Genomic DNA, 26394 nt, shown 5'->3' on the forward strand with positions numbered 1-26394 from the left:
CTGCGTGTGGTGGTGGGCACCTGTAATCCCAGCTACTCAGGAGGCTGAGGCAGGAGAATTGCTTGAACCCAGGAGGCGGAGACTGGAGGGCCAATAGGAAAGGAGCCTGCAGCTGGAATTGGATCTTCAATTTCTTGTCCCATTGCTACAGGTTCAGGAGTTTGAACATGTTAATGGGCGCTGGAGCATGCCTGAACTGGCTGAGGTAGAGGAAAACAAGAAAATGTCCCAGCCAGGGTCACCCTCCCCAAAGACTCCTACACCCTCCACTCCAGGGGATACGCAGCCCAACACTCCTGCACCTGCCCCACCTGCTGGTAAGTCTGCCTGTCCTATCATTTTCTGTCCCTCTCTTTTTGTCCTGGCCTATTTTTCTGCTCCCCTGTGCTCAGTTCTAACAGGGTAGTCTGGCAGGACACACAGCAATTTCCCTCTCAGTTTAGGAGGGCCGTCCTAAGAATGGGGCTGGCTCTTAAAGGCACGAGAGGACAATTTAAGATGAGACAAACTGGGAAGAAATGACCTTCTCGGCCGGGCACGGTGGCTCAAGCCTGTAATCCCAGCACTTTGGGAGGCCGAGACGGGCGGATCACGAGGTCAGGAGATCGAGACCATCCTGGCTGACATGGTGAAACCCCGTCTCTACTTTAAAAATACAAAAAAAAAACTAGCCGGGCGAGGTGGCGGGCGCCTATAGTCCCAGCTACTCGGGAGGCTGAGGCAGGAGAATGGCGTGAACCCGGGAGGCGGAGCTTGCAGTGAGCTGAGATCCGGCCACTGCACTCCAGCCTGGGCGGCAGAGCGAGACTCTGTCTCAACAAAAAAAAAAAAAAAAAAAAAAAAAAAAAAAAGAAATGACCTTCTCTCTGATGTAGGACCTTCTTCCTAATTGATTGTCTCTTATTGTTCTGCAGAAGATGGGATCAAAATAGAGGAAAATAGCCTCAAAGAAGAAGAGAGCATAGAAGGAGAAAAGGAGGTTAAATCTGTAGCCCCTGAGACTGCCATTGAGGTAAGAGATGGGGGTGACTGAATGCCACACTAAAGACAAATGTATAAGTCTAGTCTTCCTTGTAGTTGCTGGCCTGTCTGCTTCATCTGTTTTGTTTTTGTTTTTTTTCCCTTTGAAGTGTACACAGCCCCCTGCCTCTGCCTCAGAGGATGAAAAGGTCGTTGCTGAACCCCCTGAGGGAGAGGAGAAAGTGGAAAAGGCAGAGGTGAAGGAGAGAACAGAGGAACCTATGGAGACAGAGCCCAAAGGTAAAGGTATCCACGTTTTTTTTTTTGAGACAGTCTTGCACTCTTGCCAGGCTGGCGTGCTGTGGCGCCATCTTGGCTTACTGCAACCTCCACCTCCCAGGTTCAAGCGATTCTCCTGCCTCAGCTTCCCGAGTAGCTGGGATTACAGGCATATGCCATCATGCCCAGCTAATTTTTGTGTTTTTAGTAGAGACAGGGTTTCAACATGTTGGCCAGGCTGGTCTCAATCTCCTGGCCTTGTGATCCGCCCGCCTTGGCCTCCCAAATTGTTAGGATTATAGGCATGAGCCATTGTGCCTGGCCTTTTTTTTTCTTTTTTTCTTTTTTTTTTTTTAAAAAAAGGAGTTTCACTCTTGTTGCCCAAGCTGGAGTGTAATGGCGCGATCTCGGCTCACTGCAACCTCTGCCTCCTGAGTTCAAGCGATTCTCCTGCCTCAACCTCCTGAGTAGCTGGGATTACAGGCATGTGCCACCATGCCTAGCTAATTTTGTATTTTTAGTAGAGGGGGTTTCTCCATATTGGTCAGGCTGGTCTCGAACTCCTGACCTCAGGTGATCCACCTGCCTTGCCCTCTCAAAGTGCTGGGATTATAGGCGTGAGCTACTGTGCCTGGCTGGTGTCCATATTTTCAGGCACTACAGATCCCTGTGTGAACCATGGTCACTCATGAATTTTCACTGGGGCTGTAGAGATATCAGGAGGAAGCGATACACTGAAGAATCCTGCACCCTTGATTTTAGGTGGCAGGTTTTCCTATCTCTTATGACTTTATTTTTTTTTATTTTTATTTTTTTGAGATGGAGTCTCACTCTGTCACCCAGGCGGGAGTGCAGTGGCATAATCTCTGCTCACTGCAACTTGCGCCTCCCGGGTTCAAGCGGTTCTCCTGCCTCAGCCTCCGAGTAACTGGGATTACAGGCATGCCACAACCATGCCCCGCTAATCATTTATTTATTTATTTATTTATTGAGATGGTGTCTCACTCTGTCGCCCAGGCAGGAGTGCAGTGGCACGATATTGGCTCACTGCAACCTCCACCTCCTGGGTTCAAGCGATTCTCCTGCCTCAGTCTCCTGAGTAGTTACCATGCCCGGCTTTTTTTTTTTTTTTTTTTTTTTTGAGGTGGAGTCTTGCTCTGTCGCCCAGGCTGATGTGCAGTGCAGTGGTATGATCTCGGCTCACTGCAACCTCCACCTCCTGGGTTCAAACAATTCTCCTGCCTCAGCCTCCTGAGTAGCTGGGATTACAGCACGCACCACCATGCCCGGCTAATTTTTGTATTTTAGTAGAGACGGGGTTTTACCATGTTGGCCAGGCTGGTCACAAACTCCTGACCTCGAGATCCACCCACCTCGGCCTCCCAAAGTGTTAGGATTACAGGCGAGAGCCACCATGCCTGGCTAATTTTTGTATTTTTAGTAGAGATGGGGTTTCACCATGTTGGCCAGGCTGGTTTCTAACTCTTGACCTCAGGTGATCCACCCACCTTGGCCTCCCAAAGTGCTGGGATTACAGGCATGAGCCACCACACCTGGCTAATTTTTGTATTTTTAATAGAGATTGGGTTTTCCCATGTTGGCCATGCTGGTCTTGAACTCCTGACCTCAAGTGATGTGCCTGCTACTGTCTCCCAAAATGCTGGGATTATAGGCATGAGCCACTGTGCCCAGCTGACATTACTGTAATCGCAGACATTTAGATGTAGGTCTATCCAGTTGGATAATAGTGTGTAACAGAGGAGAATGTTCTTCCTTTAGGTATATTTTCAATAACATTTCTTCCCCTAGGTGCTGCTGATGTAGAGAAGGTGGAGGAAAAGTCAGCAATAGATCTGACCCCTATTGTGGTAGAAGACAAAGGTGGGTGTTTGGAGAAGTTGATTGTGGTTTAGAAGAACTCTAAAACCGGAAGCAAGGACTGTATCTGCCCTGCCTCCCTGTCCATACTCATCTAGCCATTTTATCCCAAAAGACTGCACCTGTCCCCAGTGGGCCAATGGCACCATTTTCTGGGTCTGAGAGACACCCAGGTGGAGAAGGGGTGGAGGTGGATGGATTCTTGTAGCATACAGTGTTCTGGGTAAGGGCGATGGGTGCTGGGCTTTGGCTGGAACCGACATTTTTCTTCCTTATATTCTGTAGAAGAGAAGAAAGAAGAAGAAGAGAAAAAAGAGGTGATGCTTCAGAATGGAGAGACCCCCAAGGACCTGAATGATGAGAAACAGAAGAAAAATATTAAACAGCGTTTCATGTTCAACATTGCAGATGGTGGTTTTACTGGTATGGAAATGAGGGGCCCACCAGGGTTAGAAGGATCGGATGTGAAATTGGGGTTCTTGTCAGAAACCGTGGTACAGGGACTTTACCTCTGTTCGATGAGGGAATGCCAAACTGATAGTGTACTCCCCTGGGTTCTGTGGAGAAAGCCAGAAGCAAATTATATAAAGATGGATCCAGGGATGGGGGATGGTGGGGGACAAGAATAAGTAGCATTTTCAATTCTCACAGATGTTTGCTTCCCGCCCCCCCTCCCACCTTCCCTAAATTCCTCCTCAGAGTTGCACTCCCTTTGGCAGAATGAAGAGCGGGCAGCCACAGTTACCAAGAAGACTTACGAGATCTGGCATCGACGGCATGACTACTGGCTGCTAGCCGGCATCATAAAGTATCCTTTGCCTGAATCTGGACTGAGGCTTTTGGTTCTGAAGGTCTCTTAGTTTGAGGTTTTTACTTTTCTTGTTTTGTTTTTCCTGAGCACTTTTCCAATAGCCATGGCTATGCCCGGTGGCAAGACATCCAGAATGACCCACGCTATGCCATCCTCAATGAGCCTTTCAAGGGTGAAATGAACCGTGGCAATTTCTTAGAGATCAAGAATAAATTTCTAGCTCGAAGGTTTAAGGTGAGCGGTTGGGGAGGAATATATTGATTGCTTAAGTGCGGAGGGAGTCTGTCCATCCAGTGCACCGTTCTCACTTTCTTCATTCTATGGAAGGCTTTGGTTCCAAGTAACTTACACATTAGGGTTGAAGACACACAGACTTGAAAGTTAACTAACTGTACATGAGCTGTAGGTGACTATGGTCCAATGAGCGACACTAGTGCAGAGGGGTTTGTTTGGGGAACACTGTAGAGTATTCAGGAAAGATACAGAGGTGGGATTGAATTGCATCTCTGAAGAGGTAGAGCTGTATCAGTCAGTGGGCTGCTGTTTTTTTTTTTTTTTTTTTTTGAGACAGTCTCTGTCATCCAGGGTGGAATGCAGTGATGCAGTCTCTTCTCACTGCCACCTCTGTGTCCTGGGTTCAAGTGATTCTCCTGCCTCAGCCTCCTGAGTAGCTGGGATTACAGGCGCCCGCCACCACACCCAGCTGTTTTTAGTATTTTTAGTAGAGATGGGGTTTCACCATGTTGCTAGGCTGGTCTCAAACTCCTGACCTCAAGTGATCCACCTGCCTTGGCCACCCAGATTGCTGGGATTACAGGCGTGAGCCACTGTGCCTGGCATCTTTTTCTGGGCTGAAGAGTAGCTGTGTGGGCCAGGCGCAGCGGTTCATGCCTGTAATCCCAGCACTTTGGGAGGATGATGCATGAGAATCGCTTGAAGCTGGGAGGTGGAGATTTCATTGAGCTAAGATTGTGCCATGGCACTCCAGCCTGTGCAACAGAGTGAGACTGTCTCAAAAAAAGGAAAAAGAAAAAAAGACATGTCTGTTGTCTCATACGCTGAGTATAATCGGGGAAGAAATGCACACTAATAAGCCTTCAAGTATTATGTACTAAGCAATGATGTGCCCAGGGATAAAGAGACAAAGTATGGTATCTGTTTTCAAGGAGCTTTCAGTTTCAAGTAGGAGCACATGTGTAATCAAATGAATGCCATTCTGCATATCAGGAGAGAGATTGCTGATTGGCATAAGAAAGTTCTCCAGAATTGCTTGAACCCGGGAGGCGGAGGTTGCAGTGAGCCGAGATCCCACCACTGCACTCCAGTCTGGCAACAGAGCGAGACTCATCTCAAAAAAGAAGAGAAAAGAAAAAGGTCTCAGGCAGACACAGTGGCTAATCCCAGCATTTTATTTTATTTTATTTATTTATTTATTTATTTATTTTTTTAAATTTATTTATTATTATTATACTTTAAGTTGTAGGGTACATGTGCATAACGTGCAGGTTTGTTACATATGTATACTTGTGCCTTGTTGGTGTGCTGCAACCATCAACTCGTCATTTACATCAGGTATAACTCCCAATGCAATCCCTCCCCCCTCCCCCCAATCCCAGCATTTTAAAAGAACTGATTGCTTGAGTCCAGGAGTTCGAGACCAGCTTGGGCAACATGGCAAAATGCCACGTCTACAGAAAATACAAAAATTCACCAATTCTGGTGGCGTGCACCTGTAGTTCCAGCTACTCGGGAGGCTGCAGTGAGCCTAGATTGTGCCACTGCACTCCAGCCTAGGCATTAGAGTAAGATGCTTTTTTTTTTTTTTTTTTTTGAGACAGAGTCTTGATGTGTTGCCAGGCTGGAGTACAGTGGTGTGATCTCTGCTCACTGCAACCTCTGCTTCCTGGGTTCAAGTAATTCTCCTGCCTCAGCCTCTAATTTTTGTATTTTTAGTAGAGACGGGGTTTTAGCATGTTGGCCAGGATGGTCTCGATCTCTTGACCTCGTGATCTGCCCGCCATGGCCTCCCAAAGTGCTGAGATTACAGGCCTGAGCCACTGCGTCATCCGAGACCCTGTCTTTAAAAAAAAAAAAAAAGTTCTCCAGAGGAATTGGAGTAGGGAGGGAACTCACAAATGGCTTTATGGAGAAGATGGCGTTGGAATAAAGTTTTGAGGAATGCGATGGAGATTTTTTGGTAGGAACAGAAGAGTATCTGAACAAAGGGATTAGGTTGGGCAAAGACATGAGGCAGCAAAGTTTAGTATGTCTGGAAACAGCAAATAGCCCAGTTGAGCTGTAGGGAAACATTTGTGTTGGGTGATGGTTGGGAGGTAGGTTGGAAAGAGAAAGGTAGAAGAGCTAGAGGTCAGTAGGTGGGTTCTTGGCACCAGATAAGAGAGTTTGGACTTTACCCTGTTGTTAATGGGCAGCCACTGAAAGTTTGTGAGCAGAGTTTTGATAGGACCAAGGGAAATGGAAACAGCATTCATAAGATTATAAAACTATCATATAATCATGAGGTGTTAAGGGTCTGGGCTGTGATGCTGGTTGTGGAAAATGAAAAGGGTAAAGATAAAGGAAACAAAACACCAAAGAATTTACTGGACTTAGTGACTTATTGTAGGGGTCAGTAAACCTTTTTACTCTTCCGCAAACCAAAAATGGTTAATAAAACCCCCCCTTTTTTTTTGGAGACAGTCTCGCTTTGTTGCCCAGGCTGGAGTGCAGTGGTGACATCTCCCAGCTCACTTGCAACCTCCGCCTCCCGGGTTCAACCAATTCTCCTACCTCAGCCTCCTGAGTAGGTGGGATTACAGGCATGTACCACCATGCCTGGCTAATTTTTGTGTTTTTAGTAGAGATGGGGTTTTGCCATATTGGCCAGGCTGGTCTCAAATTCTGGACCTCAGGTGACCTGCCTGCCTTGTCCTCCCAAAGTGCTGGGATTACAGGCGTGAGCCACTGCACCCAACCAAACCTTTTCTATTAAAGGGCCAGATAGGCTTCAGGCTTTGTGGGACATGTGGTCTCTGTTGTACATACTTAACTCCGTCTTCGTTGTGTGAAAGCAGCCACAGGGGATACATAAACGAATAAGTTAGGATGTGTTTCAGCATTTCATCTATGGATATTACAATTTGAATTTTGTATAATTCTCATTAAGTGGCATGAAATAGTCTTGTTTTGACTTTTTGCCAACCATTTTAAAATGTAAAACCCATTCTTAGCTCTTCAGCCATATAAAAACAGGTGGTGGGGCAGAGCTGGCCCACAGACTGTATGTAGCTCGCCAACTTCTGACTTACTGGATTTGAGGTACAGAGTGAAAGAGACTGAAAATAACATTTTGAGCCTGAGTCACTGAGAAAGGTGAATTGTCATTTAAGAAGAGAGCGAGCTGTTTGTAGAAAAGAATGATACTGAATTTTAGACAAGTCTTTTGGTATTTCTCACAAATCAGCACCCCTCCCACTACCTACCCGCATCACCATACACTAGCGGGATCAGAACCAGTGCTCAAGGTACATGTTTGAGAAGCATCAAATCATCTGCATAGAAGTGCTGGCTGACACTAGGAGAGGAGAAGCGTATAAGAAATCTCATATGTTGAGTCATAGGTTTTATGAATATATTTTTTAAGTAATTAAAATCTTTTCATAAATTAAGAACCAACATTCTGCCTCTTGGGATATATTTCAAAGAACCTTTAATACAGCTCCATCAGGTGACATATGCATGAGTGTTTCTGCAGTATGATTTTTGGTGATGGGGGCCTAGAGGCAACCTAAATGTTCAGCATTAGGAGAATGCATAGGTAAAACATGTATTCATATTATGGGGCATTAAACAACAGAAGCAACAAAATTCATGTGCATACAACATAAGTGTACCTTTTAAAAAGTATGTAGTGGGAGAAAAAAAGCATAGGTACAGAAAACATCATTCTGTAACTTAGAAACATACATATGAAACAACACAGTCTTTAAAAGCCTACACAAAAAGCCACAGTATTACTATATTAGAAAGGTTGCTTTTCAGAGGAATGGAAGTGAGATGGCAATAAGAGGAAATAAAAAACAAAAATATTTTAAAATAGCAAAATAACCCTGTTTTTTTGAGACAGAGTTTCCCTCTGTCATTCAGGCTGGAGTGCAGTGGCATGATCCCAGCTCACTGCAACCTTTGCCTCCCGGGTTCAAGCATTCTTCTGCCTCAACCTCTTGAGCAGCAGCAGTTACAGGTGTGCACTACCATACCTTGCTAATTTTTGTGTGTTTAGTAGAGATGGGGTTTTGTCATGTTGGCCAGGCTGGTCTTGAACTCCTGACCTCAAGTGATCTGCCCATCTCAGCCTCCCAAAGTGCTGGGATTACAGGTGTGAGCCACTGTGCCCAGCCAAAACGTGTTTTTGAAGAGTAGTTGATAAAGAGTAGATGATAAAAAGGAAAATGTTTAACTGTAACTAAATGAAAACATAATATGGATATGTATATAGTATGATCTCAGTTATGTAAAAAACTATGCACAAAAAAACCTAAAAAGAAAAACATCAGGATATATTTCTAGAAGGTGGGATCATCTGTTGTTAATTTTTGATATTCTATTTTCTAAATTGAGTTTTTATTGCTTTTGTATAAGAGAATCTAAAGGGTAAAGAGTTTTAAAAACGAGGACATTGAAAAAGGGAAAGAAAAAAGATACAAGGCAAAGTTAAACTGCTTGGGTGTGGGAATGAGCTGTCCATGAAGTTATTTATAGGTTCTTATTACTATCAGAAACAATGAGAGGTGAGCTGAGAGGCCAGTCAGAAGTAAGCAAAGTGAGTTATCAGTCGAACTCCCGTTTCCTCTTATCCCTTGTCCAGCTCTTAGAACAAGCTCTGGTGATTGAGGAACAGCTGCGCCGGGCTGCTTACTTGAACATGTCAGAAGACCCTTCTCACCCTTCCATGGCCCTCAACACCCGCTTTGCTGAGGTGGAGTGTTTGGCGGAAAGTCATCAGCACCTGTCCAAGGAGTCAATGGCAGGAAACAAGCCAGCCAATGCAGTCCTGCACAAAGGTAGCCAGTGGCTCCCCTGCCTCCTGCTGATTAGGCCTCCTCCCTCATCTAACTGCATCCCAATGTACATATATTTGTTTTCAAACCTTTTTCAGAGCTCCTTTGGGAGTTTAGGAGTTGGTAGGGACCTTTGCCATCCTTGGGGAGTTAATATGTTAGAGGCAATCAAGGACAGTAGTTCTTTGCCTCTTTTTTTTTTTTTTTTTTTTCTTTTTAAGAGGTGGGCTCTTGGCTGGGCGCGGTGGCTGACGTCTGTAATCTCGGCACTTTGGGAGGCCAAGGTGGGTGGATCACGAGGTTAGGAGTTCGAGACCAGCCTGGCCAACATGGTGAAACCCCGTCTCTACTAAAAATAGCAAAATTAGCTGGGCATGTGGCACATGCCTGTAATCCTAGCTGCTCAGGAGGCTGAGGCAAGAGAATCGCTTGAAACCAGGAGGTGGAGTTTGCAGTAAACCAAGATCGTGCCATTGCACTGGCTATCAGCCTGGGCAACACAGTGAGACTCCGGAAAAAAAAAAAGAGATGGGCTTTCAACATTTTGCCCGGGTGGGTCTTGAACTCCTGGACTCAAGTGATCCTCTTGCCTCAGCCTCCTGAGTAGCTGGAACTACAAATATGTGCCACTGTACCCGGCCACCTTTTTTTTTTCTTTTTGAGATGGAGTCTAGCTCTTGCCCAGGCTGGAGTGCAATGGCGTGATCTTGGCCCACTGCAGCCTCTGCCTCCTGGGTTCAAGCAATTATCCTGCCTCAGCCTCCCGAGCAGCTGGAACTATAGGCATGCGCCACCACTTGCGGCTAGTTTTTGTATTTTTAGTAGAGATGGGGTTTTACCATGTTGGCAAAGCTGGTCTCAAACTGACTTTAAGTGGTCTACCTGCCTCTGCCTCCCAAAGTGCTGGCATTATAGGCGTGAGCCACCATGCCCTGCCCTGGCCACCTTTTTTTTTTTTTTTTTTTTTTTTGAGGCGGAGTTTTGCTCTTGTTGCCCAGGCTGGAGTGCAGTGGCGTGATCTCGGCTCACTGCAACCTTTGCCTCCCAGGTTCAAGCGATTCTCCTGCCTTAGCCTCCTGAGTAGCTGGGATTACAGACATGCACCACCATGCCCTGCTAATTTTGTTTTTTTGTTTGTTTGTTTTTTGAGATGGAGTTTTGCTCTTGTTGCCCAGGCTGGAGTGCAATGGCGTGATCTCAGTTCACCACAACCTCCGCCTCCCGGGTTCAAGAGATTCTTCTGCCTCAGCTTCCTAAGTTGCTGGGATTACAGGCGCCCGCCACCATGCCCGGCTAATTTTTTGTATTTTTAGTAGAGATGGGGTTTCACCATGTTGGCCAGGCCGGTCTCAAACTCCTGACCTCAGATGATCCACCTGCCTCTGCCTCCCAAAGTGCTGGGATTACAGGCATGAGCCACCACGCCCGGCCCCACCTCTTTTAACTTTAAATATATTCAGGTTCTTGAGATGGAAAGCAAAGCAGAATAATATAGTGTCATTTGGGATACTTTAGAGGTAACTTCAGGTGATAAAAGATCCCTTCAAATTCTAGACCCCTTTCAGCGTTTTGTTTCTAATTAAAGTAAAAGGTTATGAGGAGGCGGAGGGTGAAATAAGGAAAAGAATGCTGTTATAATGGAGGTGGGAGACAGATTCTGAAGGTAGAGAAGAGAAAAAACAGGAATAAGCTTCTCAAGAAGAGGAAATACAATAATAGTAAGGGATAGTGAAGGTTTAGGTGACTTTTAAGAGCACAAAATCATGAACAGTTGGAACTGGAATATGAGGAGCAGGAATTTGAACATGGTGGAGGTCAGGTCAGGTGACAGAAGATAACACATCACAGTCACTTGGTCACTGAGAAGTGATGCTGGTCCACTAGGGTAGAGGGAGCTCAGTCTTGGCCACCACAGCTCACCACCTCTTTTTCTCCCTTTGCAGTTCTGAAACAGCTGGAAGAACTGCTGAGTGACATGAAAGCCGATGTGACTCGACTCCCAGCTACCATTGCCCGAATTCCCCCAGTTGCTGTGAGGTTACAGATGTCAGAGCGTAACATTCTCAGCCGCCTGGCAAACCGGGCACCCGAACCTACCCCACAGCAGGTAGGACCATTTTCTTCTTGACTCCACCTCTTCCTGCAGAACCATTCTGGAGCTTGTAACTTTGTTGTATGTCCCTAGCTTTACATACTGGGTGGGTAGGCTGTCAGTGAATTCCCTTGAGATTGGGTGGATTCCTATCATCTGGAATTCTGACTCCTTGGGTCTCCTTCTCTAGGTAGCCCAGCAGCAGTGAAGATGCAGACTGATACCACCTCCACCGCTGAGCAGTGACCTTCCTCACTTTCTCTTGTCCCAGCTTCTCCCCGGGGGGCCTGAGAGACCCTCACCTTCCTTCTGCCCATCTTCCATGTTGTAAAGGAACAGCCCCAGCGCACTGGGGGAGGGGAGGGAGTGAGGGGCAGTGGTGCCCTTCCTGCAGGAGAGACATGCAGCAGTAGCGCCGGCGCCATCTGCAGGAGCTGGCGGGCTGGCCTTCTGGACCCTGGCTTCTCCCCACTGTAACGCCTGTTACACACAAACTGTTGTGGGTTCCTGCCAGGCTTGAAGAAAATGATCTGAATTTTTTCCTCCTTTTGGTTTTATTTTGTTGGTTTATTTTGTGTTTTCTTTTCTCCTTTTTTGGGGGTATTCAGAGTGGGCTGGGCCCCTGGGCGAGACACAGCTACCTCTGTTGGCATCTTTTTAATACCAGGAACCCAGCGGCTCTAGCCACTGAGCGGCTAAATGAAATAAAGTGGGAAAAAAAAAAAAAAAAAAAAAAAACCAAAAGCATAAAAAACCACAGCAAATTTCTTGATGAAAATTGAAAATAAAAGTTTCCTTGTATTTTAGTGCTCTGGTTCAGTGTGGGTGTAGGTGCAGGTGGATGAGTGTGTGCAGCAGGAGCCTGGCACCTGTATAGTTGAAAATTAAGGGCTATGTGGTGTCCTGATACTCCACTGAAGAACTGGGTTCTGTGTCGGTGTGCAGTGTGTGCCTGGCCAGCGATGACTTCCACCTGTGGAAAATGAGAGGCTGCAAAACTCCAAGTACCACAATGGCCTTGAGCAAGTTTAACTTCTGTGGGATGCAGGTTTCTCATGTATACCTCATACGGTTGTCAAGTAAAACCAGTCAAGTACATGGAACAGTTTTTAACACCTAACCACTACCTTAATGTTAGTTTCAAGGAAGGCTGAGGGGGCTTTTCTTGCTCAGTTGTGCAAAATTGGGATGCAATTTGTGGAATAACCCAGCCTCAACCCCACGCCCCCAGAGACCCGACCTAACGCCCTCCAACCTTGAAACCCTGGTAGTTCACCCCTCTTCATGTCCCAGACCAGGTCGGCGTTGCAACCCGTTGTTTCCCAACTAATTGTAGACCCACCTGAAAGCAAGTTCCGGCCGAGGCCTCCTGCGGACCAGGTGTAGTGCAGCACCTTAACTGAGGGGCTGAGCAGGAGTGAGCATCAAGGAAGGTGCTGGGAGGTTGGGGCACGGTGCCTCACAGCCTGTAATCTCAGCACAAAGGTTGGGGGCAGGAAGATCGATTAAGCCCAGGAGTTCTAGAGCAGCCCTGGCAATATAGTGAGACCCCACCCCCTAGACCCCGTCTCTATAAAAAGATTTTTTAAAAAGGGGCGGGGGCTGGGAGTAGGAGTTGAGTGGCATGGAATTCCATGATTTTTTTTTTTTGAGATGGAGTCTTGCTCTGTCGCCAGGCTGGAGTACAGTGGTGCCATCTCAGCTCACTGCAACTTCTGCCTCCCAGGTTCAAGTGATTCTCCTGCCTCAGCTTCCCGAGTAGCTGGCACTAAAGGCGTGCGCCACCACGCCCAGCTAATTTTTGTATTTTTGACAGGTTTCACCATGTTGGCCAGGATGGTCTCGATTTCTTGACCTAGTGATCCGCCGGCCTCGGCCTCCCAGAGTGCTGGGATTACAGGCGTGATCCACCGCGCCCGGCTGTTTTTTGTCGGGTTTTTTGAGGTGGAGTTTCGCTCTTGCTCAGGCTGAAGTGGCACGATCTGGGCTCACTGCAACCTCTGCCTCCCGGGCTCAAGCAATTCTGTCTGCCTCAGCCTCCCGAATAGCTGGGATTATAGGCGCCCGCCACCACGCCCAGCTAATTTTGTGTTTTTAGTAGAGACGGGGTTTCAACGTGTTGGCCCGGCTGGTCTCGAACTCCTGACCTCAGGTGATCCACCCACCTCAGCCTCCCAAAGTGCTGGGATTACAGGCGTGAGCCACGGTGCCCAGCCTGGAATTCCGTTATCTCGAGGCTCGACGAGGGCAGTGGATGCCAGAAAGAGGGCCCCGCTGTCGGGCCCTGGTTCGAGGAGAGGGTGCGGCTTTCACGCACCAGCTTTTCCAACAGAAACCGGCCGTGAGGCTAAAAGCCAACTCCTTGAGTGAAGGGCGGTCACGCTCAGCGGTTTCTCGTCACAGCGCTCCCTCCACCCGCCGCGGGCGTAAGCTGCGCGGCTCCTTCGAATTTCCCCCTACTCGCCGCCGCCGGCTCCGCTGCCGTTCCCTGGTCGAGCGTAAGTTCCGGGTGCGGCGTCCGACTGGGCGTAACAGGAAGAGGCGGGGCCGCGAGGCTAGCGTTACCCTTGCGCCTGCGTGGAAGGACTCTGTGGCGAGTGGCGGCCGAAAGCTAGCTGCGGAGTGCACGTGGAGCGCGGCCCCAAGGGCAGTCTCGGGCCTTAACCCGCATTCTGGTGGGTCTAGAGGAAATTGGGGGACGAAGGGTGGCAGCCCTGACCTGGTCTGGGACGTGGGGAGAGGAGTGCACTACCTGGGTTTCAGGGTGGGAGGGCGTTCGGTCGGCCTCCAGGGGGATAGCGGGGGTACTTGAGTCGCGGGTGCTGAGTGAATCGGGGGTGCTGAGTGAGTTGCGAGTGCTGAGTTGAGCTTGTCCCCTTTCCCACTATAGTACGCCAAGCCTGCGTTCTGCCGTTTCCTCCGGCACGCGCGACGCCACCTTCTCACATTTCTGTCTGCCATAGTACTATGGGGCGCAAATTGGACCCTACAAAGAAGGAGAAGCGGGGGCCAGGCCGAAAGGCCCGGAAGCAGAAGGGTGCCGAGACAGAACTCGCCAGATTCTTGCCTGCAGGTAAGGATTAGTTGTGGTCTCCTGATCCCTCAGCTTTTGCAGTATTCTGTATCATGACCTCTTCTCTTTTTTAGTCTTTGTTCATTTTCTATTTAAGTGGAATCTTCTATGTATTAGTTACTAGGAGGTATGAATGAAACACTGTCGTTTAGATTGTAGGGAACTGTTTAGGTCGTAGAGATGTGAGGACACGGACACAACTATTCATGCAAGAAAAGGTGTGATTTAAAACATTGTGAGTTCAGAGGAAGGGGGATCCCATGCAGAACTGCATGGTTTTTTTTTTTTGTTTTTTGTTTTTTTTTTGAGACGGAGTCTTGCTCTGTCACCCAGGCTGGAGTGCAGTGGCCAGATCTCAGCTCACTGCAAGCTCTGCCTCCCGGGTTTACGCCATTCTCCTGCCTCAGCCTCCCGAGTAGCTGGGACTACAGGCGCCCGCCACCTCGCCCGGCTAGTTTTTTGTATTTTTTAGTAGAGACAGGGTTTCACCGGGTTAGCCAGGATGGTCTCGATCTCCTGACCTCGTGATCCGCCGGTCTCGGCCTCCCAAAGTGCTGGGATTACAGGCTTGAGCCACCGCGCCCGGCCCGAGAACTGCGTGTTAAGCTGGATTTTGAAAAATGGGTTAAGTTGTACCAAGAGGAAGTAGTGAAGGGGAGGGGTCAGTCATTGATTTTTTGGAAGGAATGGAAATGGAAAAGCACGGATCCGGCTTCTCCATGCCAAGTAGTAGTCTACTGTGTGGAAGACTGGTGGGAGATAACAGAGGACCTGGAGTTTGTGTTGGGCTTTGGATAAAGGATGCAGTTTATTGAGATAGTAGCAAGTCCTGGGCACTATGTTGAACTTGTTGGTCTTGTTATGTCACTTCATCATCTTAGAGCCCTGTGAGAGAGGCACTATTAAGGAAATGGATGCGGAGAGGTTAAGAAACTCGTATAGCCAGGCTCAGTGGCTCACGTCTGTAATCCCAGCACTTTGGGAGGCCGAGGCAGGTGGATCACCTGAGGTCCGGTGTTCAAGACCAGCCTGGCCAACATGGTGAAACCGTGTCTCTACTAAAAATACAAAAATTAGTTGGGTGTGGTGGTGGGAGGCTGAGGCAATAGAATCGCTTGAACCTGGGAGACGGAGGTTGCAGTGAGCTGAGATCACGCCATTGCACCACTCCAGCCTGGAAGACCAAGAGTGAAACTCCATTTCAAAAAAAAAAGAGGCCGGGCGCGGTGGCTCAAGCCTGTAATCCCAGCACTTTGGGAGGCCGAGACGGGCGGATCACGAGGTCAGGAGATCGAGACCATCCTGGCTAACACAGTGAAACCCCGTCTCTACTAAAAATACAAAAACTTAGCCGGGCGAGGTGGCAGGCGCCTGTAGTCCCAGCTACTCGGGAGGCTGAGGCAGGAGAATGGCGTGAACCCGGGAGGCGGAGCTTGCAATGAGCTGAGATCCGGCCACTGCACTCCAGCCTGGGTGACAGAGCGAGACTCCGTCTCAAAAAAAAAAAAAAAAAAAGAAACTCATATACAATTATTAAATAATGACAGGGCTGAGATTTAAATGGACTCCTTTTAATTAGTGTACTAATTCTCTTACCATGTTTATTTCCATTCCCATTTATTTTCAGTGTCCCCTGTAACTTGTTCTGCCTCGTTTTTCTTTTTCAAACAGTAAGTGACGAAAATTCCAAGAGGCTGTCTAGTCGTGCTCGAAAGAGGTAAGTGTGGGTGTCAGGACTTAATTGGTACTGCTTATCTTTGACCACAGAGTTAATTCTGGACTCTCACTTTTCCCTATGGTGGAAATGGCAGAACCTGGAAATATCTTTCCATTTCTTTACTCCTTGAATCTCTTGTGTCTTTTCAGGGCAGCCAAGAGGAGGCTGGGTTCTGCTGAAGTCCCTAAGACAAATAAGTCCCCTGAGGCCAAACCATTGCCTGGAAAGCTACCAAAAGGTCAGTGAAACTAAGAGCTGGATGCTACATGAGGAGTCCTCTGGGTCCTGGGTAGGGAAGGACTTGCTAAACATTTCCGGAATGAAAGGAACAGCCAGAGGACATTCTGAGGGGTAGAAAGTACAGGCTCCCCAGGGTGTGGGGCCCGGGAATGTGTGGCTGCCATTAGTCCAGGACTCGTCAAACCCTTAGGGATCTTTGCAGGAGCTGTCCAGACAGCTGGTAAGAAGGGACCCCAGTCCCTATTTAATGCTGCTCAAGGCAAGAAGCGCCCAGCACCTAGCAGTGATGAGGAAGAGGAGGAGGAAGACTCTGAAGAAGATGATGTGGTGAACCAGGGGGACCTCTGGGGCTCCGAGGATGATGCTGATATGGTAGATGACTATGGAGCTGACTCCAACTCTGAGGATGAGGAGGAAGGTGAAGAGGTGAGATTCATCTCTGGGCATTCAGAGAAGGATCCTTGCTATTTAGTTTCTTTCCAGATTCTTGAGACTGTTTCTTAGTGGCAAGGATAAGCCTGACTAGAGGAAAGGGGTTTTTGTGCTCCATCACTGTTTCCCTACTGCCTTATATCCTCTCCCAGTGCACCTACAAGTTTGAAGGAGCTGTAGGATAGAGCATTTAAAAAAATCTAGAAGGCTCTCTTGGTGTGGATGTGGGAAGGTGGACAATGGTGTGCTCCACTGATGGGAACAGAAATGCACTTTTTATAAAGCAGTTATCTCAGAACTGTGAAATATTTGTTCCTTTTGGCTGGGTATGGTGGCTCACGTTTGTAATCCCAGCACTTTGGGAGGCTGAGGCAGGAGAATTGCTTGAGCCTAGGAGTTGGAGACCAGCTTGAGCAACACAGGGAGATACCGTCTCTACAAAAAATTAAAAAATTGGCTGGGTGCAGTGGCTCACGCCTATAATCCTGGCACTTGGGAGGCCGAGGTGAGCGGATCACCTGAGCTCAGGAGTTGGAGACCAGCCTGGATAACGTGGCAAAACCCCATCTCTACTAAAAATACAAAAATTAGCTGGTGTGGTGGTGTGCACCTGTAATCCCAGTTACTCCTAGCTACCCGGGAGGCTGAGGCAGGAGAATCGCTTGAACCTGGGAGGCGGAGGTTGCAGTGAGCCGAGATCGTGCCATTGCACTCCAGCCTGGGCAACAAAGTGAGACTCTGTCTCAAAAAAATAAAAAAAAAAGTTAAAAAACTTGTTTAAAAATTAGCTGGGTGTGGTGGCGTACGCCTGTAGTCCCAGCTACTCAGGATGCTGAGGCAGGAAGATGACTGGAGCTTGGGAGGTTGAGGCTGCAGTGAGCTGTGATCTTACCACTGCACTCCAGCCTGGGTGACAGAGTGAGACTGTCTCAAAAAAAACCACAAAAACTTCTTCCTTTTGACATAGTAATTCCCTGTTAAGGAAGATGATCCAAAACATCAGCAAATAGTTCTTTACTGAGGTGCAGGAAATTATTATACAATTAGTATGTAGATGTATTATTAGAATCGTATAGAAAAAAAAGAGAAAGTCCCCATGTGCACCCCTTTCTTCCATCCCTTTGTATCTATAGGGTCATTATTAGGTTTGCAGGCACCATGTGGATCATAATGCCAAAAACTCTGGAAACTTCCAAAATATACAATATGTTTAAGTTATGGTTCATGCATATGATGCAGTTAACACTGGTCATTGTGTCTATGAAAATGCCTGTGATTTAACTGAAGTCTAAAAAGCAAGAAACAAACTTGAAAATGGATTATGTGAAAAATACAGAGTAACTCTAAAAAAATATAGCAAAATGGGCCAGGCGTGGTGGCTCACACCTTTAATCCCAGCACTTTGGGAGGCTGAGTGGGCAAATCACCTGAGGTCAGGAGTTCGAGACCAGCCTGGCCAACATGGTGAAACCCCGTCTCTGCTAAAAATACAAAAAATTAGCTGGGCATGGTAGTGCATGCCTATAATCCCAGCTACTTGGAAGGTTGAGGCAGGAGAATCGTTTGAACCTGGGAGGCGGAGGTTGCAGTGAGCCAAGATCGTGCCATTGCACTCCATCCTGGGGGACAAGAGCAAGACTTCTCTAAAAAAAATATGGCAAAATGGTAGTCAAGGGCAATTTTTGTCCTTTATATGTGCAGGTGTTTTTCAAGTTTTTTTTTTTTTTTTCTTAATGAAAAAGTGAAAAACACATAATAGTAGAAAGAAAAATGTAATGAACCCTTTAATTCATTACTTGGTTTTTGTTTTGTTTTGTTTTTTTTGAGATGGAGTCTTGTTCTGTTGCCCAGGCTGGAGTGCAGTGGCTCGATCTTGGCTCACTGCAACCTCCACCTTCCGGGTTCAAGCAATTCTCCTGCCTCAGCTTCCTGAGTAGCTGGGATTTACAGGCGTGCACCACCATGCCCTCATTACTTAGTTTCAACAGTGATCAATATTGTGCCAATTTTATCTTCGTTTCTTTGCTCCTCTATTTCCTTCTGAGAGCAAGTGTTGGATTTTTATTTAGCGAGAAAATAAGATACAGAGATAGAAAGTGCTACAAGGGCTGATGGAAGGGCAGGCCTGTATTAACAGCCCTTGTGTCTCTTCAGCTGCTGCCCATTGAAAGAGCTGCTCGGAAGCAGAAGGTCCGGGAAGCTGCTGCTGGGTGAGTTTTGGAAGCTACTGGGATGGAGCATAGACAGCGGCTAGGGTGGGGAAGCTGTGTGGAAGGAGGAGGTGTCTGTTTTGGTCTGTGAATCACTCTGTTCTTGGACCTGTTTCTAGGGTCCAGTGGAGTGAAGAGGAGACGGAGGACGAGGAGGAAGAAGTGACCCCTGAGTCCGGCCCCTCAAAGGAGGAGGAGGCAGATGGGGGCCTGCAGATCAATGTGGATGAGGAACCATTTGTGCTGCCCCCTGCCGGGGAGATGGAGCAGGATATCCTTGCAGGACAGAGTGAAGAGTTAGGAGGAAGGTGCTTGGGAGAGGGATTTCCAGGCCCTAGGACATCATGACACAGTTCCTTAACAGTCCCACATGCCCAGGCTCCAGACCTGCAACGAGTTCACAAGCGGATCCAGGATATCGTGGGAATTCTGCGTGATTTTGGGGCTCAGCGGGAGGAAGGGCGGTCTCGTTCTGAATACCTGAACCGGCTCAAGAAGGATCTGGCCACTTACTACTCCTATGGAGACTTCCTGCTTGGCAAGCTCATGGACCTCTTCCCTCTGTCTGAGGTACTGGATTGCCAGAATGCCTCCTCTCTTTTCTCACCTCCTTACCCTGTGTAAGGAAGAGGTTCAGCCCCCTTGCCCCGCTCCCCTGACTGAGCTCCTTAGCCATCCTCATTTATTCCCTGCTGTCTTGCCTGGCAGCTGGTGGAGTTCTTAGAAGCTAATGAGGTGCCTCGGCCCGTCACCCTCCGGACCAATACCTTGAAAACCCGACGCCGAGACCTTGCCCAGGTGAGGGGTGGCCTTTGAGGCTTGCTTATCTCAGAAGGGAAGTGATTTCTGCCAACTCCAGAGATTGCCCTGTGCTTCCCTGACTGGGTGGGGCCTTAGGACCTAAGCATGACCCTGAGGGGCAAACCCAGAGGCCTGATATCTCTGGCAGGCTGGGGGCCTAGGACCTCTGAGGAATGGGAAGTTCATCCCTCCAACCTCTGTTCCCTGTGACTAGGATGATGAGACTTCAGGATGAGCGTGCTGCCCCCAAGGAAAATGGAGGGAGATGATTGAGGAGCTGGGGAAATATGATTCCTGACTGCAGAAAAAAGATACATGTGCACAGTCAATATTTTAAACTCATTTCTGAGGGTTCAGGGACCCCAGGTTAACGACCCCTGTTCTAAAGTTAGTTGTTGGGTTATATGTGTTGTGTATTTCCTGGTGTGAAGAAAACCTAATAATGTAATGTGCTATAACCAGTATCATTAAATTTTTAGTATGGTGGAGGGGTCAGCCTCTTAGAAAATCAGATGCCACTTCCAGGAAATAAAGTAACAGGAGGTGGCATCCTGCTCCATTGGGATGAAGTTCAGACCTTGAGTTAGGAGCCTGAGGTTAAGAAAAAAAGGGCACCGTAGGATGGAGTGGGAAAGATAAACTGCTCAATGAGTCCATGATGACTGTATTCGGAGCAAGCACCCTAGGAGTTGTGGGGCCATGGGCCATGTTTTTAATGTCTTCATCTGTTTTCTGGGTAGAGTAGCCTATGAGGTTATTAAAATCTTCATCCCAATTGGGTGCGGTGGCTCACACCTGTAATCCTAGCACTTTGGGAGGCCGAGGCGGGCAGATCACCTGAGGTCAGGAGCTAGAGACCAGCCTGGCCAACATGGTGAAACCCCATCTCTATGAAAAATACAAAAATTAGCCAGGCATGGTGGTACATGCCTGTAGTCCCACCTACTCAGGAGGCTGAGGCATAAGAAAGAATTGCTTAAATCCGGGAGGTGGAGGTTGCTGTGAGCCAAGATTGCGCCACCTCACTCTAGGCTGGGCAACAGAGTGAGACTCCGTCTCAAAAAAAAAAAAAAAAATCTTCATCCCTCTTCAGGCTCTAATCAATCGTGGGGTTAATCTGGATCCCCTGGGCAAGTGGTCAAAGACTGGACTAGTGGTATATGATTCTTCTGTGCCCATTGGTAAGTCTCCACCCAAGAGCCCTTCTACCTCTGTCCCTGTCCCTACCACATGTCACAGGGTGGTCCTCCTCCACAGGTGCCACCCCCGAGTACCTGGCTGGGCACTACATGCTGCAGGGAGCCTCCAGCATGCTGCCCGTCATGGCCTTGGCACCCCAGGAACATGAGCGGATCCTGGACATGTGTTGTGCCCCTGGAGGAAAGACCAGCTACATGGGTATGAGACGGGCAGGCAGGTGGGATTCATCGGGCTGTCTTGCTTTTGAAAGTAGATGGGGTTGCTGACTCACTAGCGCTCACGGAACACGATGTGCAGGCTCTAGCAGAGTGGTGAGGAGCAGTCTCTCGAGTCGGCCTGGGTTCCAGTGCCGGGTGTGCCACTTATACACATCTGACTCTGGATTCTTTTTTGTCATCTGTAAAATGGGATGGTAATTGCGCTTGGGGTTCCCCTTGGATTATGCTTGGATTGTGAGGGTTAAGATGATGCATTTAGAAGTCCTTGACGGTATTCAGCACATACTCAGCAGCCATAACTTTTATTAAGCTGCTATCACTTAAAAGAAGTAATTTAGTATGTAGGACCAGATAGGTGTTCAGTAAAAATGGGAAAACCACGTTGGTAGACTTGCTGACCACCAGGGGCTAGTGCAGAGTGGATCAGCCTATAGAGTAGGCAGGCTTGTTGGGAGTGAAGTTGCCTTGAGGTAATACCACTTCTGTGGATTCCTGAGCAGGAGGGTGGGAGCTAGCATGGAGGCAGTGGAACTGGCTGATCAGCACTGTTACTGCCCTCCCTTTAGCCCAGCTGATGAAGAATACGGGTGTGATCCTTGCCAATGACGCCAATGCTGAGCGGCTTAAGAGTGTTGTGGGCAACTTGCACCGGCTGGGAGTCACCAACACCGTTATCAGTCACTATGATGGGCGCCAGTTCCCCAAGGTGAGACTCAAGCTGTGTGTCTCCTGAGGCTTCTTGCAGTTGACCTTCTCCCTTCCTGACCTCAGTGTTCAGACTTGACCCTAGTAAATAGTGCGCTGCCGGTTGCGGAAGAGACATAGGATTCATCTGTATCTCTTCCCCAGGTGGTGGGGGGCTTTGACCGAGTGCTGCTGGATGCTCCCTGCAGTGGCACTGGGGTCATCTCCAAGGACCCAGCCGTGAAGACTAACAAGGTGAGGATTCAGGTGGTGGCCACTGAGACGCCTTGGCTGGGTCTCGTAGAGCTGGAAAGTGAAATGGGGACATGCTCTGGGCTCCCCTCTCCTCCTGAGGCTGCCTTTGGGTCTCTTTTTGGGACAGGATGAGAAGGACATCCTGCGCTGTGCTCACCTCCAGAAGGAGTTGCTCCTGAGTGCTATTGACTCTGTCAATGCCACCTCCAAGACAGGAGGCTACCTTGTTTACTGCACCTGTTCTATCATGGTGAGGCCTCTGCCATGGCAGAGCAGGGGAGGCTGGGCTGGGGGGGCTCTTTGCCCCTATGAGCTCCCTTCAGCTCCAGCTCTGCTTTTTCCTCCCTTGTTTATCTTCCCCCAACATCCAGGTGGAAGAGAATGAGTGGGTGGTAGACTATGCTCTGAAAAAGAGGAATGTGCGACTGGTGCCCACAGGCCTAGACTTTGGCCAGGAGGGTTTTACCCGCTTTCGAGAAAGGCGCTTCCACCCCAGTCTGCGTTCTGCCCGACGCTTCTACCCTCATACCCACAATATGGATGGGTTCTTCATTGCCAAGTTCAAGAAATTCTCCAATTCTATCCCTCAGTCCGAGACAGGTGAGTGATCTTTTTCTACCCTTCATCACCACCTTTGCTCTTTTCACCTTTCGGGAGCCTTTATGGCGTGACAGAAGGGAAGGGAAAGGAAAGATTCATGCATCCCTTACTCCAACCTTTGCATGCTTGGATGAGAGAACCCTCTCATTCCAGCTAGAATTGCTTTTGAGTGCTGGACCCCATGTGAATAAGCTGAAGTGTTCATATGGATGGAGGCCTTTTCCTTTATTCTGCCAAGTGGCTACAGTTGTTCAGCACTAAATACATTCCAATGAAGGTTGTGGTTTCTTTTCCTTCTTGGCAGAGGGTTGACTTACTGGTACTGTACCTCTGCTGGTCCAGCATTCTCAGCACTGGGTTGGAACAGAGCTCCACAGAGCTTTGTCAGCAGTTCTCAGCCCGTCACACTCATTGCAGATTGTTTTCTCAGCCATCTTGAGGAGTCCGGCCTGCATCTCAAGGGAAGGGTGGGGTTTTCTGAAACAGCCTTGAGAACACTACTTACTGGGATATAACCCTGGGTTTAATTGCAAGAGGGAGAGAAAAGCTACTTCAGAAATAGTAGAATTTGTCTGGGCGTGGTGGCTCATGCGTATAATCCCAGCACTCACCTGAGGTCAGGAATTCCACATGGTGAAACCCCGTCTCTACTAAAAATATAATAATTAGTTGGGTGTGGTGGTGCATGCCTGTAATCCCAGCTACTCAGGAGGCTGAGGCAGGAGAATTGCTTGAACCTGGGAGGTGGAGGTTTCAGTAAGCTGAGATCATGCTATTGCTTTCCAGCCTGGGCAACAAGAGCAAAACTCTGTCTCAAAAAAAAGAAATAGTAAAATTTGCTATAACTTAAAAAGTACATATTTTAATTATCCTGCAGTTCATCATAATCCGTGTGGAAAAAAACTTCTCTGATTTAAAAAATAAATAGGCCAGGTATGGTGGTGGCTCATGCCTGTAAATCCCAGTACTTTGGGAGGCTGAGGTAGGAGGATCGCTTAAGACCACAAGTTTGAGACCTGTCTGGGCAACAAAGGGAGACTTTGTCTGTAGTTCCAGCTACTCTGGAGGCTGAGGCAGGAGGATCCCTTGAGCCCCAGGAGTTTGAGGTTGCAGTGAGCTATGATGGCACCACTGTACTCCAGCCTGGGCAACACAGTGAGACCCTGCCTCAAAAAAAAAAAAAAAAGTAAATAAAATAAAGGCTAGTGCTTCAAATTCATTTAGAAGACCCTGTGAGGCCGGGCGTGGTGGCTCGTGCCTGCCTGTAACCCCAGCACTTAGGGAGGCTGAGGCGGGTGGATCACCCGAGGTCAGGAGTTCGACCAGCTGGTCAACATGGTGAAACCCCGTCTCTACTAAAAATACAAAACTTAGCCGGACATGGTGGCACACGCTTGTGATTGTCGGGAGTCTGAGGCAGGAGAATCGCTTGAACCCAGGAGGCAGAGGTTGCAGTGAGCCGAGATCACACCACTGCACTCCAGCTGGGGCGACAGAGCAAGACTCTGTCTCAAAAAAAAAAAAAAATACCCAAAACCAATTCATTTTTTCCTTACAGCGTCTTGTTACTTCCTGTCCTCAAGAGGGCGCAGCTTCCTGTAAAAAATCTTTTGGCCCAAGGATAGGCAGTGAATTAATTTTTTTTTTTTTTTGAGACAATGTCTTGCTCTATTGTTCAGGCTGGACTGCAGTGGTGCAGTCTCAGCTCATTGCAACCTCCACCTTCCAGGTTCAAGTGATTCTTGTGTCTCAGACTCCCAAGTAGCTAGGATTACAGGTGTGGACAGGTACCACCATCCCTGGCTAATTTTTATCTTTTTAGTAGAGACGATTTCACCATGTTGACTAGGCTGGTCTTGAACTCCTAGCCTCAAGCAATCCACTTGCCTTGGCCTCCCAAAGTGCTGGAATTACAGGTGTGAGCTACCACACCTGGCCTATAAGCAGTGATCTCTTAATACAAGGTTCAAGTAGGACTTGAGTAAAGGCCAAGTTAATTAAGTAATGGGAATTTCGGTAATCTGCTCTTAGGCACTGACCTAATTGTGTGGAGCTCCTGCCCAAGAGATGGCAATTCTCATATTTTAATATGAGAATATTAAAATATGGTGATAGGCCAGGCACAGTGGCTCATGCCTGTAATCCCAGCACTTTGGGAGGCTGAGGTGGGCGGATCACGAGGTCAGAAGATCGAGACCATCCTGGCTAACACGGTGAAACCCTGTCCCCACTAAAAATAAAAAAAATTCTATGGGCGTGGTGGGGGGCACCTGTAGTCCCAGCTACTCCGGAGGCTGAGGTAGAAGAATGGTGTGAGCCTGGGAGGTGGAGCTTGCAGTGAGCTGAGATCATGCCACTGCACTCCAGCCTGGATGACAGAGCAAGGCTCCGTCTCAAATAAAATAAAATAAAATAAAATACGGTGATAAGGCTTATTTTCTGACACCATCTGTTTAATTTTAACCCCAGGAAATTCTGAAACAGCCACACCTAAAAATGTAGACTTGCCTCAGGTCATCCCCAAGTCTGAGAACAGCAGCCAGCCAGCCAAAAAGGCCAAGGGGGCTGCAAAGACAAAGCAGCAGCTGCAGAAACAGCAACGTCCCAAGAAGGCCTCCTTCCAGAAGCCGAATGGCACCTCTAAAGGGGCAGACTCAGAATTGTCCACTGTACCTTCTGTCAGAAAGACCCAAGCTTCCTCCAGGTGCCAGGATAGCAGTCAGCCAGCTGGAAAAGCCGAAGGGATCAGGGAGTCCAAGGTGACTGGGAAGCTAAAGCAACGATCGCCTAAATTACAGTCCTCCAAGAAAGTTGCCTTCCTCAAGCAGAATGCCCCTCCCAAGGGCACAGACACAGAAACACTGGCTGTGTTATCCCCATCCAAGACTCAGGCCACCCTGAAACCTAAGGACCATCATCACCCCCTTGGAAGGGCCAAGGGGGTTGAGAAGCAGCAGTTGCCAGAGCAGCCTTTCAAGAAAGCTGCCTTCCAGAAACAGAATGACACCCCCAAGGGGCCTCAGCCTCTGACTGTGTCTCCCATCAGTTCCAGCCGCCCCCCACCAGCAAAGAGGAAGAAATCTCAGTCCAGGGGCAATGGCCAGCTGCTCCTGTCTTAGATGGTTGAAAACTAGACTGGGGTGGCTCACTGCCATTGTCACTGGGTTGGAACTCTTGCCTCTATGAGGATGCCTTCTCCACTGTGCATACCCATGAAATTTAATACACATTTTACAACCTCTGGCCGCTGAGTATTTTTGAGGGAACTGGGTACTGCCTTTGCTGCTTTAAGGGTAGAGGTGGGAAGGTGGGACTGGGATCTTCTGAGGAGAGGGAATGGTTGGGTGCTACTGAGAAATCAGGTCAGTTTTAGGCTCCTGCAGCCTTGAGTCTTCCCAGGAAGGGAGAGCCCTGGAGTCAGAGCTAGGGGTGATTGAACTCTGGGGAGAGGAGGGCAATAGAAGTGTAGGGGAAGGCCGGGCATGCTGGCTCACGCCTGTAATCCCAGCACTTTGGGAGGCCAAGGTGGGTGGATCACCTGTGGTCAGGAGTTCGAGACCAGCCTGGCTAACATGGTGAAATCTCGTCTCCACTAAAAATACAAAAAATTAGCCGGGCATGGTGGCGGGCACCTGTAATCCTAACTACTCGGGAGACTGCGGCAGGAGAATCGCTTGAACCTGGGAGGCTGTGGTTGCAGTGAGCCGAAATCACGCTACTGCAGTTTGAGCGACAGTGAGACTCGGTCTCAGAAAAAAAGTAGCGTAGGGGAGATGGGCTTGCCAGCAGAACCCATGGGGTACTGGAGGGCCTGGGCTTTACGCCACCCCAGCTGGATTCCAGGCGGTGGGCCCCTCATCCCTGGGCTCGGCTTCAGATCCGGA

General features: G+C 48.4%; 2 protein-coding genes, 1 long non-coding RNA gene and 1 other non-coding gene across 14 annotated transcripts in view; 3 read left to right on the forward strand and 1 right to left on the reverse strand.

The window, feature by feature from the left end:
- The window catches only part of LOC105484187 (chromodomain helicase DNA binding protein 4), a 38777-nt gene extending 26953 nt beyond the window's left edge, over positions 1–11824 (forward strand). For 4 of the 7 annotated variants that reach the window (XM_071072311.1, XM_071072309.1, XM_071072314.1 and 1 more), the window contains exons 31-40: positions 152–317; positions 915–1012; positions 1131–1260; positions 3049–3120; positions 3403–3540; positions 3817–3925; positions 4030–4162; positions 8796–8994; positions 10932–11095; positions 11271–11824. In XM_071072311.1, the coding sequence (XP_070928412.1) occupies positions 152–317; positions 915–1012; positions 1131–1260; positions 3049–3120; positions 3403–3540; positions 3817–3925; positions 4030–4162; positions 8796–8994; positions 10932–11095; positions 11271–11288 (1227 nt within the window). In that variant the 3' untranslated portion in view covers positions 11289–11824. The remainder of the gene's footprint in view (positions 1–151; positions 318–914; positions 1013–1130; positions 1261–3048; positions 3121–3402; positions 3541–3816; positions 3926–4029; positions 4163–8795; positions 8995–10931; positions 11096–11270) is intronic. The other 3 variants (XM_071072308.1, XM_071072310.1, XM_071072313.1) reach the window with 1 other exon arrangement.
- On the reverse strand, positions 311–13571 carry LOC105484189 (uncharacterized). Of its 2 annotated transcripts, XR_011609435.1 has the most exons (6): positions 13398–13571; positions 12423–12546; positions 7411–12053; positions 3627–3674; positions 860–3396; positions 311–523 (listed from the first exon to the last, which is right to left on the reverse strand). It is a non-coding gene; the product is annotated as an uncharacterized lncRNA (long non-coding RNA). The 2 variants fall into 2 exon arrangements; XR_988805.3 differs by lacking the exon at positions 7411–12053.
- On the forward strand, positions 357–493 carry LOC112427158 (small Cajal body-specific RNA 11). Its single transcript, XR_003018628.1, has one exon. It is a non-coding gene; the product is annotated as a small Cajal body-specific RNA 11 (non-coding RNA).
- Positions 13572–13598: 27 nt separating the features above from the next.
- On the forward strand, positions 13599–25753 carry LOC105484190 (NOP2 nucleolar protein). 4 transcript variants are annotated; one of them, XM_071072316.1, is made up of 16 exons: positions 13599–13755; positions 13971–14153; positions 15825–15870; positions 16020–16108; positions 16301–16536; positions 18697–18752; positions 18872–19023; positions 19123–19322; positions 19461–19550; positions 20647–20734; positions 20811–20951; positions 21538–21677; positions 21821–21910; positions 22038–22160; positions 22282–22510; positions 24980–25753. In XM_071072316.1, exons 2-16 carry the CDS (start codon positions 14048–14050, stop codon positions 25627–25629), a joined length of 2436 nt encoding a protein of 811 aa, XP_070928417.1. In that variant the 5' UTR covers positions 13599–13755; positions 13971–14047; the 3' UTR covers positions 25630–25753. The 4 variants fall into 4 exon arrangements, with proteins under 4 accessions (XP_070928417.1, XP_070928418.1, XP_024649287.2 ...); XM_071072317.1 differs by having other exon boundaries at positions 16313–16536; XM_024793519.2 differs by having other exon boundaries at positions 13661–13755; positions 14044–14153.
- The last annotated feature ends 641 nt before the right edge of the window (positions 25754–26394 follow it).

The sequence above is a fragment of the Macaca nemestrina genome, chromosome 10 (genome assembly GCF_043159975.1).
Source record: "Macaca nemestrina isolate mMacNem1 chromosome 10, mMacNem.hap1, whole genome shotgun sequence".
NCBI classification, from domain to species: Eukaryota; Metazoa; Chordata; class Mammalia; order Primates; family Cercopithecidae; genus Macaca; species Macaca nemestrina.